General features: G+C 38.3%; 2 protein-coding genes across 5 annotated transcripts in view; both read right to left on the reverse strand.

The window, feature by feature from the left end:
* Nucleotides 1-1,567: 1,567 nt before the first annotated feature.
* Nucleotides 1,568-3,990, reverse strand: gjd4 (gap junction protein delta 4). The gene is made up of 2 exons (XM_057323002.1): nt 3,927-3,990; nt 1,568-2,751 (listed from the first exon to the last, which is right to left on the reverse strand). The coding sequence occupies exons 1-2, from the start codon at nt 3,988-3,990 to the stop codon at nt 1,568-1,570; spliced, it is 1,248 nt and encodes a 415-aa protein (XP_057178985.1).
* Nucleotides 3,991-6,568: 2,578 nt separating this feature from the next.
* ccny (cyclin Y) overlaps nt 6,569-20,021 on the reverse strand; it is a 48,912-nt gene continuing 35,459 nt past the window's right edge. For 3 of the 4 annotated variants that reach the window (XM_057323005.1, XM_057323006.1, XM_057323004.1), the window contains 7 exons: nt 19,656-19,759; nt 19,355-19,390; nt 16,451-16,508; nt 16,243-16,362; nt 13,589-13,755; nt 12,398-12,560; nt 6,569-10,326 (listed from right to left, as the gene is read on the reverse strand). In XM_057323005.1, the coding sequence (XP_057178988.1) occupies nt 10,210-10,326; nt 12,398-12,560; nt 13,589-13,755; nt 16,243-16,362; nt 16,451-16,508; nt 19,355-19,390; nt 19,656-19,759 (765 nt within the window). In that variant the 3' untranslated portion in view covers nt 6,569-10,209. The remainder of the gene's footprint in view (nt 10,327-12,397; nt 12,561-13,588; nt 13,756-16,242; nt 16,363-16,450; nt 16,509-19,354; nt 19,391-19,655; nt 19,760-20,021) is intronic. The other variant, XM_057323007.1, reaches the window with a different exon arrangement.

A 20,021-nucleotide genomic window follows, 5' to 3' on the forward strand; every position in this document is an offset into this window, starting at 1 on the left:
GCAGTGTTCAAGTATTGTGCATCTTGAGCATTTGAATTGGGTGCAGTTTAGACCACGAGAGGGCAGTGTGACTTATACCAATGACATTTATCAGATGTCTGACCACAGCACACCTTTCTGTTTCAAGATTGAACTTATATGTTGGCACATAAACTTATTTGACTAAATAAATATTAAATTCACAAATTGACTTATTCATCTGAACTGTTCGATGGTCACTTCTATATTAAGGTTGCCTAGGAAGGAAACAATTCATCAAATAACATCTTTCTAAATATTTTCTGGCAAAGATATCTCTGTTGTCTGCCTGTCCAAAAGAACCCACCTACAATAAAAAATAACAGCATGCTTTGTAGGAACAGCAGCTGAATTGTGCCATTAAAGTGTATATGAAGAGTTTGGTTCCAAAATGAGATAAAATCATGGTTTTCATAATGTTATCATGTTTTTATTGTGTTTTATTGTGTTAAAGTAAAAGTGACCTATTAGTCAGATATGGTGACCCATACCCAAAATGTGACCTCTGCATTTAACTCATCCAGAGAGTAGTGAACACACATACACCCGGAGCAGTGGGCAGCTATCAATGCAGCACCCGGGGAGCAAGTAGGGGTAGGATGCCTTGCTCAAGGGCACCTCAGTCGTTATCCGCCGGCCCTGGGAATCGAACCGGCAACCTTCTGGTCACGAGTCCGACTCTCTAACCTAACCTGATCTAATTTTTGAACCAAACTCTTCATATTGTTTCTTCACTACTCTCAGAGGGCGTAACATTTGGTCAGGCGAATCAAAGCAATTAACGTCAATCTAAAGACAAATCTATATTCAAAAGTAAAGATGAAAGGCTTGGCACATATGGTTGTGACCATAAAAAGACAATCCCAGAAGTCCCCGCTGCATGTCTAATTTGACACATGACTGACATTGTGAAGACAGGACGGCTGCAGTCCAGGTGACTGCCCAAAGCTAACATGTCCGAACGTTTACATACTGCGAGTCTGTAAGGCGAGTGCGGCCTTGCTCTCGTGTTACACCAGATTATGGAGCTCTATTTTAAGTGTTTGCTGTAAACCTCCAAACCAAAGCCCAGTGGGTCCTAGAAATAGTGTTACAGCCACCTCCATAAATACAAAGCAGTAATTGCTTCATCGTGTGAAACTTGACAGCTCCTGTGTTTTCGAAGTCTAGAGGATTCCGGAAGCCCTTTAAGGCAGGAATTACCACTGGTCTGTTTGACCATTCTTGTTTGGTGCCTGCCCCAGTCGAAGCAGAATGTATGTCAGTCTTAGCTATTCAACCTCAGGGACCTTGAGTGGTTGCAACAGGCCTGTTTTTAGAATGGCCCTCCACCTTGTTGAAGGGAAGGCAGGTCAAGGACTGTCTGCTCGGTGAAAGAAAGAGAATGTTGTAACACAAACATGAGTGACAGGTGGATGTTGAAGGTCATATGTGATCTGAGCGTTGGCATGTAGCGTGACGTCAAAGTCTTCCTCATATTTCACCTTGCATCCCTGACCGAAAACTTTCATGCATTTCAACGATATTCATTCATGCTGATAATTCTCCGTCACACCCACTCGGACCGTTTCTCCTCCCCGTCTCCACCACAAGTTGGCATACCATCACTAGTGGTCATTTCTACAAGTGTATACTGCCCAATTCTCCTGGCACACACCGATGTCCCTCCCGAGACATCCATCGTCCCTTGAACGGCTGTTTTGTCCCGTCGCGGAGGTGGCGGAGGCTTGAGACGGCCACGTTTGTTAACCCGGATGGATCTGGGAGTCCCCAAAGGCTCGTTGGGACACAACGCCACCTCACTGCCCCCTCGCACCATCCCTTCTTCCTGGTTGGGTTGGTAGCTACCGCTATCATCGTTGTTGGAACCTGGCATTCCTCCAAGAGTTGATGCTGGTGGAGGGTCGACGTCCAATAGGATGGAAGCTACTTCATCGCCATTTGAGACTCTGGCCCCTCTTTTCCGGAACCCTCCAGAGGCCACCATGTCTTGAGGCGGTGAGATGCTGGTGTCCAGAACTTGACTCCCGTTCCCCGACAGGTAATACTGTTCCTCTGCATACATCTTCTCCACCAGCATTTTTCGTTTGCTTTTTTGCCTCACGGAGCGCTTGGCGGCACAGATCAGGTCGCACACGTTGAGCAGCAGAGAAAGAGCGGCCCCCCCTAACATGAAGTTAAGCATGATGGTTTTCTCAGTTGGTCTGGAGATGTAACAGTCAACCATGGTTGTGCAGGGCGACTGCTGGCACATGAAGCGTTTGGGGACGCGGAAGCCAAACAGGTAGTAGTGGGCAGCTCCAAATCCAGCTTCGAGAAACATCCGAAGCAACAGATGCAAGATGTAAGCTCCCGTGAAATGCTGCACGCGCCCCTTTCCGGCTGTCACGTCAGTCTTACAAAGAGATGCTTTCCTGAACGATTCTTGGTGGATCTTGTAGACGGAATCTGCTTTGATGGACTCAGAAGCACCGTTGTCAACAGCTGGACCAGAATTGACTTTGTGGATGACGTAGACGACGAACATCAAGTAAGGAAGGCAGATGGTGGTGAGCTGCACCAGCCAGAAGCGGAAAAGAGAAAGAGGGGCAAACATGTCATAGCAGACATTGGCACAACCAGGCTGAATAGTGTTGCACACAAAACGCTCCTGCTCATCTTGATAGAGGGGATATCCAGCAAACAACAAGATCAGGATCCTTGAGAGTATCATCAGGATGAGCCATGCTTTCCCTAATGGGCGGAGTGAAAGAATATGATTAGATTAGTGAATAAACCATATAGACTCACTTCAAAAACTTCTAAATACTTTCAAACTAAATATAATCTATTTGATACTGATATCGTCACCTTGGAGTTATAAGGTTTGAGTTATTCACATATTCTTTACATTGTTATGTTTTTTTTTTCTTTTGCGTTGTGTTGTGTACATGCTGGGACTTTTTTGAGAAAACAATAAGGGTTTATCTACAAAGTGCAAAAACTTTGAAGCTCAATATCTCAAAACCTCGATCGAACCTTGCCTTGTTACGTAATGTAGTGAAATGCAGTAAAATATTTGTTTTGGTATTTTACAGTGTTTTTAAGGAGACTTTTCATATGGTTTATAAAATATTTATATTTCTACTAGCAAATCACCTTGAAATGTATAGTGTTAGCCAATGTCGTTATTTAGATATAAGTATTATATACCTCTCAAACCAAATTCAAAAATGTATTGGTGTCATTGCATTATATACAAATATCTAACCAAATACTAATCATGTAGAAACCATAGAAAAAAATCCTTGTGAGTCAGTGTAGCTTTTACATTTAATTGTATTTCAGCAATTACAATTTTTTTATAAGTGGTAAATTTACCACAATATATAAAGCACACTTGGTTAAAATATTTTATCATTTTATTTCACACATGGATAAATACATATACTCCACGTGTAAAATAAAGTTATTAAGAATTAAAAATTATATTGAGGTTGAATCAGTAAAATTTTTGATGCAATGGAAAATGATTTACTCACCAAACCGAAACATATACGATGAAAGAGTGCAATGTAAATGACTTCATTTGATCACAATAGTAAATTTACACCACAAATGTACAATTTCTTTGCTATTTTTTTAAACTGGCACCATAATAAACCATTGATTTAGTGGAATGGATGTATGAAATCAGTACTCAGTTGTCACAGGTGTCTTAGTACAGTCATCGCAGGTGTATTGTATGGGCCACCAGCATGTGACAACCAAATACTTCTTTTAAAAAATTTAGATATCCAAGTTTTTCTTGTGAATATACAAATACTATGCTTATGCTCTCCTTAACAAATTACCATCATATATTTCAAAGTGCCATTATATTACGGCCATTATACATGTAATGTAAACATCACAAAGTGTGCACGTACCTATGAGGGTGATGTTGTGGTTCAGTGTCATGAAGATCATTTGTGATGCAGTCTCTTTTGCCATGCCAGCAGACCGAGGCCTCCAAAACCAGAGACCACCGCACTGGCTATCACACCGGTCAACACGCAGCCCACAGAGTTTACAATCTGTATTAAACTAAGTCCCAGTAGGCATTAAACTGTAACCCCTTTACAAGCACTCAGAATCCCGCTCGGGATAGATGGTCCTCTTGGACAGGTCTGAGATAATCCAAGCTGGCAAACACACTTGTAGCTCCCAAGCCTGCCTCCTGTTTTACCTCTGCCACTGTCCTGACAACAACTGCTCTCAGACAACAGAAGACGAAAGATGTGAGCCTTCATTGTGGGGCTATTCTTACCCACCAAAGGCATGCCGGCACGCAAACATTGCTGTGATATTTGGGTTCTGTTAGTTCGTACAGGAAAATGGAACCAGCCTATGGACCCAGCATCAAATAACTTGTATTCAGTTCTTGTGTATGATGGAAAACATTTCAATTTCAGGTCATTGAGTCACAATCGTTTATTTTTACGTTTTTTCACTTACATATCTGTTTCTTGACGTCTTAAATGTCTATGATCTCTCAGAAATGTAATTCATGAAGTTTTGATTCAAGGACATCATAAGGCCCCTTTAGGTTAGCTTGGATTCTGTTAATGATAAACTAGGTTATTCTGTTAGAGTATTAAAAAGAATCCCCTCTTTAGCTCTGTCCTTGAGGGGTTTGACATGACTGAATGCCATGGGATCAGAGCAGATCCTGGCGGAATCTCTAGAAGCTTTTAACCCTGTTCAAACGACCTCTGAATGAGGGACATCTGGACAGAAGGTTTGAAGGACTCGCCTTTTAATGAATGGGGATTTATGGCAAATTATATAGCGTGAACACTGAAAACGAGTTCTATTTTGCATTGACAAAAAATGAACGCTAACACATTCATAACAAATTATATCATGAGCCTAGTAATTACAGTTTAATGTTTACATGTACAGTACATTTCTGAATGTTACACCGAGTATAATGTTTGTGATGTCATCTTTAACAGCATTTATGAATATTGAGAATGGTACATTGTGGTATTTAAGACAAGAAAATTAGATTTTTGTACAAAAGAGCAAGCATGGTAAAGTTCACATGTTATGTTTGTTATAACATTGGTGTCACCTTAAACATAAAAACAAGCCATTATTTAGACAGGAAAATTAAAGGAACAGTTCACGCCAAAATGCTCTCATAATTTATTCGTATCTAATCTGATATGTATAAGAACTCCTTTCTTTAGCTCATGTGTTTTCAAACTTTTCTGTCAGCCGGATCCCTTTGACCTGAAACATTTACTTAAGGTACCCCCTGAGAGGTACTCCCCCTGAGAAAGTAAATATTTCAACACTGTGAAAAACTATCTGTTGTTTCATGTTAAAAAAAGTTACCGTGTTGCCTTAAAAAATATTATTGATTACTGATATTTTAAGTTGAATTAACTTAAAATGTTAAGGCAACCTGGTAACTTTTGTTTTTTTAAGTTGAACCATGTTTTGTGGTTTTTATTTGTAGTATTTTACACAACTATTGTTATTTCAAATCATGTAATGAGGAAACAACTTGTGCACTGACATATAGTGTACCTCAGGAACCCCCTGCAATTCCCTCGTCAACCACCAGGGGTTCACGAACCCCAGTTTGGGGAACCCCGCTTTAGCTGAACATGCCCACACACAAAAAATTGTATAATGAGTTCAAACTGGTAAAAATGTTTATGCAAAAATGTATAACTTCACTTCTGTTATGCGCTCAATGTATTTTTAAAATCTGTTTGTATGATTCATCATGGGGTACAGCAACGTTTTTGTTAGAAATCTCACACAGTTACATATTATTCTGCAATAAAGAGACAGTGGAAATGTTAGAGCATTTGCAAGTCCTACCAAATGTATCTTCTTTTTAAGCCATAAACCATAAAGCCATATACTTTATGTTTTAAAGAGTTACTTTATGTTACTACAGATTTTTAAACAGATGATGTACCAGGTGACTATTATTACAGCCTTAAGGCCCGGTTTCACAGACACGGCTTAGCTTAAGCCAGGACTATGCCTTAGTTGAATTAAGATATTTTTGTCGCTTTTATAAAAATGCCTTCGAAGAATACATTACTGGTGGGCATCTCGAGGCAAAACAATGGCACTGATATATTTTAAGATATTTCTGGGCAAGTTATTCCGTTAAGACAGGTCAAACATTCATTTTAGTCTGTGAAACCGGACCTAAAATATCTTTCCTGCCTTATATTTCTGTAATTCAATTAGAAGGGCAGCTAGACACTATTTAGCTGCTAGATGGAGACACATTTCCAGGTAACTATACTGTATATTTTGTCCCAGCACTGGCAAAGCTCCAGGCACACATTTAGAGGTGTAAAGCCTAGAGTACTAAGACTTATGACCAAAACGTCCCGGCTATATGCTGCTCAGAATGACTTCTATAGTACAGTAGATTGGGTTCATTGCATTCATTTTAGAAACACGTTGATTGAGCAATTTGTTTAATACGATTATAGGATATGCTTATTATTTCATAATAATTTCATAGAAAATCAAGAAAGTGTTTAGCTCAGTTTAATATCAGCAGGCAGTGAATTTGAGTCTACACAAACAGTATATTTCAGATAAAATCATTTTAAATTTGCATGCAAAACCCTTTCCTATATTTTTCTGCATATCTCAATTTTATACAAATGTGTGATCAGACACAAAAACACGCATCACATCAGTTTTATTGCAACTTTTAAAAGTTTATTCTTGTGGCGGTTTCTAAACATTGCTTCTTGAACCGGGAGCATCAGTTAAAATCATAGTTTGAGAACAGAAGACTGCATGCGACCATTGTAGCCTCCAGCTCCTGGGGTTGGTCACCGCAGGGAAGCTGGGTTCACTTAGTTCAACGGAAAGTAGAATGAACTAATATAAGTAGAAGATAGGATTCAGCCTTTGTCACACTGAAAACAGATACCAAGGAAGGGTTTGACCTTCGGAACAGAAACAAATGACAACAACAACATTGTAATTATTCATAACAGGCATACAACCAGTGACTGAACAAAAAATGATAAAGTCACACCTACAGCAGTTTGCTTTCTCTTTTCACAGGAAACCACTTATAGTATAAATGTTTTGAAAGAGTTGAATTTGTAATTTCCTAGAAATCTCAAAGAAAATGAGAAAGATTACGAGAGAGAGAGAGAGCAAGAAAGAGGTATAAATAGAAACAAAAACTCTATGTAGAGGTAGAGTTCACTCCAGACGGCTAAAACACGCCACACGTCTGCCTATTGCCTTCCATCACTAAGACGTGAGTTTACAACACTTTCTTAAGACCCCACAATGGGCAGGACCCTCACATGCTCACTTGAAATAAATAGAATACATTTTTCATATCAATCTTCTCATCTTGAATCGCTTTCCAAAAGATGCTTTTCTTGAACCATCTTCTTGATTTCAAACCGTTCAACGCTCTTGCAATATGCAAAGGGAGTGTAATAGAGATGCCAGTTCCACAAACAGATCTTCATTGAGAATAACTTTGGTACAAGTTCCGCTGTCTTTGAAATAAAGCAACACTGTTTTAGTTTCACACATTGTCTGGTATCGCATAACCTGGATCTGAGTGGTTTGGTGAGTGGATATATTTCCCAGAACTTGTTAAGAACATGACCGGCTCTTTTTTTTTTAACCCAAAATAAAAAAGTCAGCTCTCTTATTTTCATTTTTAGGAACATTAAGATATGGTACAGTGAAGCATTATTTCGATGACAATAAACATTTGCACCTCTTTCCCCATTACAGCAATACAAAATCAAAACTATGAAAAATAAGGAAAAATGTTTATAGACAATGGAAGTGTTTTGTATTGCTATTTAATCTAAATTGTAATTAATAATTATTATTTAATTAATAATTAAAATGTAATCATTTTATTGTAAATTCATAATAAAGTACTGTACCAAAAATGCTGTATTACGGTAATGAAAATAATCCATCAAATGAAAATATTGAATGCTTAATTGTCAGAATACCCCATAAAATCTTAATGGTCCCAAAAGCAGTCTATTTATTTGTGTAGAAAATGTTTTCCTTTAAGATTTTGGAAGAAATGTATGACATTGGCATGCTCAGACTGATATATTAATAACACTTGGCCTACTTACTCATATATATAAAAAATAAATTACACACACACACACACAAAAATGAAAATAAAGAGACATACTGCTTGACAATAATGGACATTTGGATATTTCTTAGGAGTATCGTCAAATTAATTGCTTCTAAAATGTTAAAATAAGAAAAAAGAAAAGCTATTGCAGAGTTACATTCCCATCAGCATACTGTAACCTTGCAAAATTGCTCATGTCACTTTTGTGTTGAGAAAAAAACCATAAACTTCACTGAAGACAGACGCCAAAAAGATTTCAAGAAGTTTAACATCAACTAAAATTCCTCCAAATCAATATATATCTTCGAAACTAAATCCATCACTGTTCAGAATTTAAGAATTAACATCGGTCACATATAAATATCTCAATTTCAAATTTCTTTAAGCATGTTGAAGTATGTACAATATACAAATAAAAATATTTTTGGAAGTTTTAATCCTAAATTCTCAATGTATTTCTGAGTGAAGTTACACACACGGGAGAATTTCAGTCTGAAATAGCAGGTGAACCGCATAATACAACAGATAGTTTGGAAATCACACATACTGTATATCAGGCGACATAATTCAATACTTGCTGATCTTCTGAAATGGGAAGAACTGATTTGAATTTAAACTAAAAGCAAACTGTTGATAAAATTGAGTTTTTAGAATAATCTTCACAGGGTACATCGAAGGCCCTATTCCCGCGAAATGCAGGCACTGTGGGTGAAGCGCATGGCAGTGGATACAGCAGGACTCCCTCACAAATCACAAAATTGAATGGTTCGACGCATTCAATTTTCAAAAATAAAACGCTGCAGTCTTGTCTCACCATTTTTATCGCAGTGGCATCATCATTAATGACACTTTTATGTTGTCACCAATTGTAATACACTTCAAAATCCTATCTCATGTCCCATAGACCTTTCATTTGCTAGCTTTAATCAGTCAAGCAGAAATTATATTGTTTGGAGCACAGTGCGTGTATTGCTTTGAGAATTTGGGAGAATTTGAGTTGAGCGTGAGACAGCATGTGTATATCTGTCATTTGGTGAAGCAGCCATATATATATATATATAACCGTGACAACAGTGTGAAGGTTAAACACCTTTATGGGCTCTGTGAATGAAATGTCATTGATGATAAAACCATCAAATTCAGTCTGTCTATTAGCTTTCCACATCTTTCAGACATTTGAAACTTCTGTCTGTTGGGCTTTCATGGTATTAAAGAATTATGAGTAAATCAATTTCATAAGACGATCGCTTCAAGAATTTCACATTGAGACCTCCAGAGCACCCCTAATATTTCCCTTCATAAATACTCATCTACTCACCTTCCAGCTTCTGTTACTTTTTTACAACAACATGAAACTAAAATGGCTTGATAATGCTTTAAAACAAGAACCAGGTAAAAATAATAAAACGTACATATAATCAGCCTTGTAATACACAGTATATAGGAATGTATGACTGAGGTCCAGATTTGATATGTTCCTATTATATAGTATTGTTTAAGTCTAATTATAAATGAATAACATGTAATTTAGGATGTTTTTACTTTAGATCTACTTTAGATAAATCTTAATTGCCTGACAAAATGTCAAATAACATTAACTGCAACTGAAGTGGTAATCTTGCAAGAAAAAAGTTACTTTTGGCTATACTGTTTTTTGGCTGTTAGGACACAGCCTCGAGCAACAAATGAAATGTTTCTAACCATTCGAGGGGTGAAGAAATACGCCGTGAAAATGACATATGACACAGAGAAGTTTGAATGCTGTTCCTGTCGTTGGGGGTCTTTTATCATATTAATATCCTCTATTTCTACTGATCCGCAGCAGAATCCTCCTTCTCCGTGTCCTCAAAGCCACAGGTTTGAAAGTGATCATTGTCGTTTTGTATATACAGCAGCCGTCCGACCAGCAAGGACAATCTTCAGAAGAAAAGCCTCTGGATTAAGAGTCCTGCTGAGGTATTAAGCACATATGTGTCCTCTTAGAGAACGCTTCTTTCGACAGTCTCTTTCTCTCTGTCTCAGGTGAGAGTCCCAAAAGTCCACCATTATTAGGATATAATGGCCGGGGACCATCTAACCACTGTCAGGTTATCCGCACTCACCGAGCGCTTCTTAGCTGCTTTTCTCAAGTCTTTGTATTTGTCATCACAAAGCCTGGAGATGGCCTGTAACATAAGAAGATTAATTATTATGTATGTTGTCAATTCTTGTCAACAGTTCATCAAAAGTTGTTCCCTAGAGTAGTCTTTGAAAGTACAGGCAAACTTAAAATTGTCTTTTCCCTTATCTTTTACAAGTCCAGTACAGTGCAAGATTATTAATCATAAATACAATTCACTCGATGCACTTCTTTCTCAAGGTATCCCTCAGGGCTCTGTTCTAGGTCCTCTTATTTTCATCTGTTTATTAACTCTTTCCCCGCCAGCCTTTTTTTTAAAGTTGCCAGCCAGCTCCAGCGTTTTTGAAAATTTTCACTAAAATTTGTGGGCTCACAGTACATTTTCTGTAAAGAATATATGGACAAACAATATATCAAATGAAAGAATAGAGTCTCTGCTTTTAAACAAAAGAAACTGTATTCTTCTATCTTCATTCGTTCTTTTTTTATCACCTCTTAAATATTGGTAGGTTTCTTCAAAGATGCCTCGTTTTGATTAAAAAGATGAGATAATTTGCATGTTTTGTCAAACACTCTGCCCAGATTAGACTCAGAACGATGATTACAAACAGATAAAATATGAACCCAAAAAAAGATAAAATATATACGTTCCAGATTCAAAGATTCTGTACTTCTTCCAAATGTGTGTAACAGCGCCACCTGCTGTACAACAGTACAAACACAGATTGCTGTAATAACTCGTCTTTGGCAGGGAACCATTGATTTTTAAATGACGAGATAACTCGTCAATGGTGGGGAAAGAGTTAATATAATAATCTCATAGCATCTATCAATAACATCTATCAATATTATTGAGTACACACGGATCTAGTTAAATCCTTTTGATACAGCTAAAGATAGCACACGATAAACATGGGGCAAGCCTGTGCTGTCTGATGTAAGAATGATGATAAAACCACCTGGCACACAAGAGGCAAAAGTGCCTGGTGAGTGGTGACTCCAATAATAAGTGGGAGAATGCTTCAATGTTGAGGCAAGAGGGAACTTGTGGTTGTTATTTTGAGACGCTATCTGATTGCAAGTGGGGGTGTGTATGAACAGTGCTAGATGGCACAAGGGGTCAGTCCTCATAAAAGAAAAAGATCCGAAATCAAATGACAAAGATCCCCACTCGGGGACCACTGACCCTAGACAGGCTAGTGGGGCCGAGTATGCCTGAACTTTCCGCGTCCGTCTTGTGCACAAACGAGTCCGCACAGCTTCTTGAGCCTTCTCAATCGTGGATAAGTGCAGAAAGACGAGTCTGACACATGCGCAGTATGTCACCGAGTGGACTCGGCTGATTCAACAATTTGTTGCGTCTCAGAAAATGGGCTGCACGCGGACGGGGTGCGCGGACAACCGCAGACCCTCCTGACGAAAATTACGTCTCAGCCGGACTATACTTTTGCCTTTACATTCATCATAGGCCTTATCTTGTCAGGACTATTATTGGGCAGCATCAATGCTAAATGTTGGCAAAAGACACACAAGGGGATTCAGCCAGGGTAGTTACTCAGCTGCTACTGAACCAACGGAGTATGCATTAACAACACAAGCTTTGGAGTTTCATAGTCATTGTAGCGAGGAAGGCGGGGCGAGAGCCGTGGGGCGGGTAAGGCGGGGCCGGCGGTGTAAGTGGCAATGAGTGTCAGCTGTGTGACCGCCGGTCCCCGCATGCCTCACGGGGGAGCTCGGGAGCATAAGAGGACGAGCGACCAGACCATCGGGAGAGAGGACCCGGGCCCGGAAACAGTTAAGTTTGTTTATGTGTTCGTGTGGCCACCTCACGGTCGACTGCCGGCCTGTTATTTGCTGTTTATTGTTTATTTATTTTTGAATTAAAGTTTGGTAAATGTTCGCCGGTTCCCGCCTCCTTCCTTTCCGTTTTATTGAACTTTGTTACAGTCATACTTCTTACATTTTGACGGAAGAGTGCTAGCAGGCTAAATACTCTGAATTTATTGAACTTTCTTGAATACCACAGGCCACAAACCAGATCTTGAATGACAATCGCAGATAAATATCCAGAGCTGTATAACACAAGTAAATGATCTGGATAGGTATCGACCCCTCACCTCCAGTTTCTGGGCCTTGTCTCTGCTAAGAGGCTCCAGGGGGAAGCTGAGATTGTTAGCCTCGGAGAGCGAACGCAGGTCAAAGTAGTACTTGGCGTAGACGCTGGATGGAACATTAATATTGAACTGCAGCAGCTCCAGAAACTGACGCTCCAGCTCGTTCCTGGTGGAAACAAGCAAAGATAATTAGCTTTGCACATGTTCCTTTCCACATTTGTCTGTGGGTGGAAATATGAAAAGAAAATTCTGACAGTTTGCTATTCAAGGAAGTTCTGATTTAGCATCTCTTAAACAAGAAAGTAATATAAACAACAGTGAAGTGTTTGAATTTCAAGCTGTGACCCTGAAAAGAAAACCCATCCATTCGTGATAAAGATGCTTCTTCCTACACCTTTCAAATTCTCACCAATTAAACTCATTTAAGTTTTAAATAAACAAAGTCCTGTCATCCTTTCCTGCTAGCCACCTAATTATTCTAATTGTGTGGAGAAATCGAACTGATAAATAAAGCCAGTCGCACAACAAGACAACAAAAACAATGTTTTCTTTTGCAGCAGTCTGAGAACCATTTGATTGTCGCGGAGTCAAGTCGTCGTTAAAAAATCTGTGTGTTCGGCTGGAGTTGAAAGGGCAGATGTGACAACATGCTGAAAAAGTGTCAGGTATCACCCTTTAAATATCTTCAGCTATTTTCACAGGTCTGAGTATTTTGCTTTCGGGGATATGATATGTGCTGCCTTATTTGTGGGATGTAGTATTGCACATTGTCACAAAGCATTATAAATGTCAAACCTTTCAATGTCCAACACTATTTATTACCATAGGAAAATTTAGAAGTAAAAAATGTAATATGTCCATAACAAGTGAAAGATTGCTTTTTGCTTTTATACAATAGTTCAATGGACAACAAAAAGTAAATATTGAAATGCAAACATGTGTTGCTAGTTCATAAGACATCCAAGCCTTGGTTTTGCAAAAAGAAAATCTTATTTTTATTTTTTTGGATCATTTTTGGATTATTTGCATTGTGAAAAATGCATCGACGTATAATCAGGTATTTGCTGTACTGTCTAATTAAATAATATTAAACATAAAAATATTTACATAAATGACAAATCTTGTATTTCTTGATACAAAATATAGTAAATAAAGCACTGAATTGCCGTAAAGACAAAACATCCACACACTCACATGTCTTCAACCGTGATGTCTTTGAGAATCTGGCAGTAGTCGACATTCCACACAGCCTGATCATCCCACACTTTAGATGCCAACAGGATGGCACCCAACACAATCCTCTTCCAGTTAGCAGGAAGGATGTCAATCTCAGCGTATGTTAATAATCTCTCCAGATACACCTGAGAAGAGAGAAAAACATTTTTAAAAGACGATGAACGATAATCTCGACGCACATTCATTGAACACTTTAATTTGCATTTAAATAATGCGAGATCTGTCAGTCAACTTGGATTCTGGTGTCTAAGTTTCATTTTTTTTACCATCTAATACGATGGTACCACCACAGTACTTCTTGTATATGCAAGGCTCATATCTTGGATGTGTCTGACATGTTTATTAAAATAAGCAAATACACAGTGTAGCCTTTTGTCAAACCCTGAAGCCAAAACTATCTCAACATTTGCACCAATATTCCACAATTCTTAAGGGATGAGGTGAATCCATCCACTCCATCATACAAAATTCACCCGGCTCATTAGACTCTTAAATCCATCCGACAGACTCTTTCCACAAATCTTCAGATGCCTTAAATTTGCAGACAGGGAAAACGATCCTGATGAAAGTCATTCCTGAGGTGCTCATAGGTTCTCAATGTTTGTCTGTGCTGCGAGATTGCATGAGCTGGAATTTGACTGTTTAACACAGCAGAATGTAAAAGCTTAATTTGTTTGAGAAATCTCATTTTTTCCGTATGAATGCGAGCAGTGTTGCCTGTGGAAACTCAGTATTCAATGCAAGTCGGACGGTTCACCCTGAAATAAAAATTCTTTCATCATGTATTCACCGTCATGTTATTCAAAACCTGTATATGACTTCCTTGCATAATTGTTCATCTTTGTTGGAATATCGATGCTCGACCCAAACTCCATTAATAAATGTATTGTATGAATTGATGAAGATCACTTATAAAGAAACATCTCATATTCGGCGGCTGAATAGAGAGCCTGTGTTCTGTTGTCAGTACGTGACAGCCATGGGCGTCTTCAGCATTTGTGAACGCTGCTGGTGAAAGTACATGAACAAAGACGTCCTTATGAAATGAATGCAATGAGTACGCATGATGCATACGGCGTCAGAGACGAAGGCTGTGCAGTGTAAACACACACACACACACACACACACACACACACACACTCAACAGGGAATAAGCATGACAAATAACATCAGTTTCACACTTCGGTAACAAAGAAATCCAATAACAGGCTAGGCATATTTTATATGTTTATAGTGGATATCACACATTTAATTGGTTTCACTGCTCAGGGATCTCGGACTCGCCTGTGGACAGCTGTACATTAAATATGCTGGTGTGTTTGTGTAGAGTTCTGAGAAAATCTAAAATCCATAACAGTACCATAGAACTGTTTTGCATGTGATGGTATCAGATCCCAGGGTCGATTTATACCATGAAACGATATGACTTGACATTAACAAAGTACTCAAAGATACATTCAAGAATACCATAGTAGTTCTATGGTAACGTCCAAAAGAAAACACAGCATCCATCAGTGTGGAGAGTGTAGAGAAACTCAATCAAACGTGAACTAAATGTATACTAAAGAAATAAAAAGTCTATCAAGAAATACAAAAATGGCCTACTTTTACTTTGAGGCCAAAATATCAATTATTGTTCAAAGTTCCATAATAACAGAACTTCATCATTTAAAGTACACGCAGTTCTTCAGTCAGTATTGATGATAGTGCTGCTCTGATTTACAACAAAACTGAAATCAAATATGCAGCCGGAATACTCGGGTGCATACACTTGCCATTAACACAAATCCTGTTTTTCAAAAGATGAAGCTAAACCAATGAAGCCTATTAAGGTTTAAAGCACAGATTGATTGGTTAAAGTGGCTGATTTGGTGGAAAGTTTGCCGGCACAAAGCTCGCCAGTGGATACCCGAGGGAAATCATGAGGATCTCTTCACCGTCTGCAGTTTTTCATCAATAATGGAAGAATCCTTGAAAGCCAGGTGGATTAAACCGGAATCTCTCCTCCTGTTGCCCCCTACGGGTCAAGGAACTCAATGCGTCACAATCTACATTTAGCAACATGACACAGACACACAGAAACTCGCAGAAGAACACATCAAGCGTACGCAAACTCAAACCCAGAGATCGCAAGAGAGACCCACAAAAGAAATAAAACCATATCTTCTTTGTGAAAGTACAGTTTGGAGTCAGCATTAAATCAAAATGATTTCATCATTTATGTACCCTCATGTCATTCCAAACCTGTATGACTTTATTTCTTTATCGGAAAACACAAATAGGACTCATTTGATATGTCTACAGCGTGCTTCATGACACCCCATAAAGGAATTTGGTTGGGGAAATAAGGCGGCATGGCCCTCTAAAGAAGGATTTTATAACCGCAAAAGAACAGTTACCACAAAGCCAGCTGCTAGGCTTAGCGCCTGCTAATAAAGCGATAAATACGACAACCTTTTTTTAACCGAGGTGATGGTAAATCCACTTCACTGATGGTAAATGCTATTTTTACTTGTGCTACCTGGTGCAACGCCTTCACCAGCCAATCGAAAATGACACAGCTGAGAGTGATCTAACTGGACCACCACTAAGTCACGTGACCTGAAACTCACCAGAGTAACTATGGCACACTCGGCTGTGAGCTGGGCGGCACTGAAGAGCGTCCGGACAAATCGGTAGATCTGCTTCTGTTCCGGGTGGTGTTTGTCATAGTCTGAGGGCACCTCTGATTTCTGCAACAAGAGACAAGTGGGGAAGAATGCTGCAGGGTGGTTCATATACAGCATGTTCGTATTACAAACAAAACGCAGAAAGACTTACTGAAAGCGGATGAAGTTTTTCATCAAATATGTCTAACAGCATTCGACCGTCAACATTTCTGAAGGGAGAGGAGTGACATTAGATAAGGCAGAATGTGTAAGGTGATATTTAGATATGCAATATACAAAATTGAAGACATTAAGAATTAAAAATGAAATGTACTTAATAGGGCTATCACGATATTGTCGCGTTATCAAAATGTTTATAAAAAGAAATAAATGATGCGATCAGTGAAATTCATTTTTATTTTGTCTGTTATTTGGTCAATGAATCACTCTTAAAGTAACAACGAGCCATTTTTCGACCTTAAAATAATCTCTCTAAAATTATTTTAGTAGTAGGACAACTCTTAACTGGACGAATTTTACTGCTGCTTCTACACAAGCAGCCCTCTATCGGCTGAAATCACACTTGTAACTTTGGTTTGCGGGTAGGATCCCAAGTCCCGCCCATCACCTGCTTTACGGCATACGTCACGTTTTACTCATAGCCTGGGTGAAGTTAGCCAACATCTAACAATAAGGCGAGACCATCTAGTGCAACGCAAGTCCCCAAACCATCACCATGGCAGAGCCAGCAAAAAAACAAAGAGGGTTTTGTCGGCAGAAGCGAAGAAAAGAAAGAGAGAGAGTTATCGGACACTAGCCCGGTCACGAATCAATATCGGACGGGCTTACACTCGGTGGCGCGAGCTGAAAGAGGCAACGTGTTGCATAACTGATGGAGACCTAGTGGTCCTGCTACTGGATTTGTAAGTGTTATATGTACATTTTTCTTACACTCCTGTACTTTTGAGCTTATTTGTTATTAGGATGTGTTCAGGTTGTTCATTGGTGCACCACCGGTTCACAATTTACTGTATAACCGTAAGGTAGCTGAGAGATAATATTTTGTTGCCCCGGTGTTGATAGTTAGCATGTTGTTTCTCGTCACAAATTTGTGTAATGCATGTAAATGAAGACTACCAAACCACAATAAACGTTTTGTGGTAAAAATGTGCAGATTTCATAGTTCAGACCAGTTATGCACGTAATTGTTGAACAGTTCAGTCGTTGAGTAGGCTAATGTTATCGTTATGTATAATTATATGCTATGCGCTGTTTTCATAGCGAGTTGAGTGTAGTTATTACACAAAACACAACGCCTGGTCGCGAGTTGTTGTCATTACAGTAGTAAATTATGGAGTAACAATACATAAAACTTTGTAATGATATCTGAAGAACATATGGTAACACGGCTACTTTACCTGATCGGTGGACATAGTTTCAAAACGACGTATCTGGGTACGCCGGTTACATCAGCTTTGTAAACAAATTCACGTGTATTGAGCTGACAACGGGGAAACTTTCCGACAGAATTTACGACACACGTATCAGACAATTGCGCTTATCAACCACATGGGGTAACCATACACCAAAACGGCTCGTTGTTGCTTTAAAATAAAAGTGTATGAAGGCAGAGAAAGAGTTTGTAACCATTGTAACTGTTTTGGCGAAATTTTGAATGGGTGCTGAATGAATTACGATATGTATAGATTTTCGAAAACTGTGGTTATTAATATCCCGATTATTGTCAATACTGGTATATTGTGACACCCCTAGAACTTAATGAATGTATACTTGTATTTAGCTCCTAAAAGTTTCCAAAAGTGAAAATCACTTTTAATTCATTGTGTGATCTTTACTGAGAATCACTACTTTCATCTCAGAATGATCTATTGTGGAAATCTAACAATTTGTACAGAGTAGTTAACAATGACACATTTTTCTTATTTGATCAAAATACTAAAATAGTTAAAGCTGTAATCTGTAACTTTTTTGGTTAAAACTAAACAAAGATTAGTCATTGAATGAGTATCAAGAGTTATTATAGTTTTGTTTTTAGTTTTATTAATATTTTAAATCAACTGTTTTAGATTTTTAGTTTGTATGTTACATTATTTATGTACATTTTTAGCAATTTTCTTACATGCTTTTGGCATTTTATTTATTTATTTATTTTTTATGTTGGTATACAAGATTAATTAATTTTTAATTGTTATTTTAGTGTTTTGTGTATTATTATACTTTTAGTGCCATAAACTCGTTTCAGTTTATTTCTGAGGCAACATTACAATTTTTCGTTCAGTTTAAGTAAAAAAAAATAGGCCAGTATTTATTTGATTTCAATAAACAGAAACATTTTCAAACTTTTAATTTTAATACACTTAAATAAGTTAATAAACAATCAGTGTAAAAATCTCCTTACCTTACCCTTATAATAATATTTTTTGTTATTTTTTAATAAAATGTCAGATTGACGTCATTTGACTTCAACACAAATATAAGTCAGTCAAGTAACTTGCAGTTTTACGTTTAAAATGTTGCTTATTCATGTTACAATATAAATTTTATAAAAATGATAGTTTACTTTAAATACTGTGTATTTCCACGTTAAAAGGGGATTTTGTTTTTCAGATTGTTAGCGTGGTCTCCGACCAAATTCCACCCACTGTATAACTGCATTTGTTGCTTGTTGTAGTCTGAATGTGGCTCTCCTGGCTTTTAGGGTCGAGTACCTCTGTGACGCATTATGGGTAAAATATTACTGCAAAACTGTGATTCGTTGTCATAACTTGAACCTACAACCCTTCTCAAACTGGCACACGTCTTTGCGGACATCAGGACGATCGATATGTCTCTTACCCACAGTGCACTGCCACACATGTGGTCCAGAGTGCTATTGCAACCCGTGAGTCCAGATCCATTTCAGAAACTACAGGCTGTCTTTTTAAAATGTGACCCACACTGCTGGACTTCACAACTCCATTAAGCGGTACAAATGAAACAAGGTTTTCCCGCTGTGCCATTCACATTTTACGGACCTCATAGCAACAACATCTGATGAGAGAGACCGCAATCATACCTGTTCTTTATGTGGTAGTATATTGCAAGGGCAACGCTGTAAACAGAGAAAAAAGCATGTGTAATAATCGATTATTATTATGAATTATTATCCGCTAAAAATCTTCATTTGGTCTAAAGCTCTCTCTCAAAACTCAACCAGGTCAAATATGGTGCATAAAGATTCGACGACCTAAATCTTTTAAAGACATTTAGATTTGATCTCAATCATATTTGTTTAAATGTGTGAAAATTCTGTCCTGTACATATTAATATGTGCTAAAATAAAGCTCTGTGTTTGTTTGGATGGACGGCTTGAGTACCATTTGATGGTGTATTTGAGGTTGGGTTGGCTGACGGTGCTGTCGTCCAGGAAGATCGTCGAACAGGAGCTGTACTTGCGTCTTATCGGACCAGAGGGATGTTGCTGAAAGGATACATATAATGCAAACAAACACATCAGTTCACAAACACAAACGTTCAACAAACGGCCTTAAAATGAGGCCACCTAGAGCCCCAAAGAACCCATTATCTTCTCATTTCAACCTGACTGATTCTCACTTAATGTGTTTATGTGTGAACGTGTGTGCAACAACAAACACACACCTCAATTACAAATGCCGCTTGCCAAGACTTTTACAGCAAGATATCAAGCAAGCTATTATAAGCAACACTGATGCAAATAAATC

Source organism: Triplophysa rosa, linkage group LG23 (assembly GCF_024868665.1).
Source record: "Triplophysa rosa linkage group LG23, Trosa_1v2, whole genome shotgun sequence".
NCBI lineage: Eukaryota > Metazoa > Chordata > Actinopteri > Cypriniformes > Nemacheilidae > Triplophysa > Triplophysa rosa.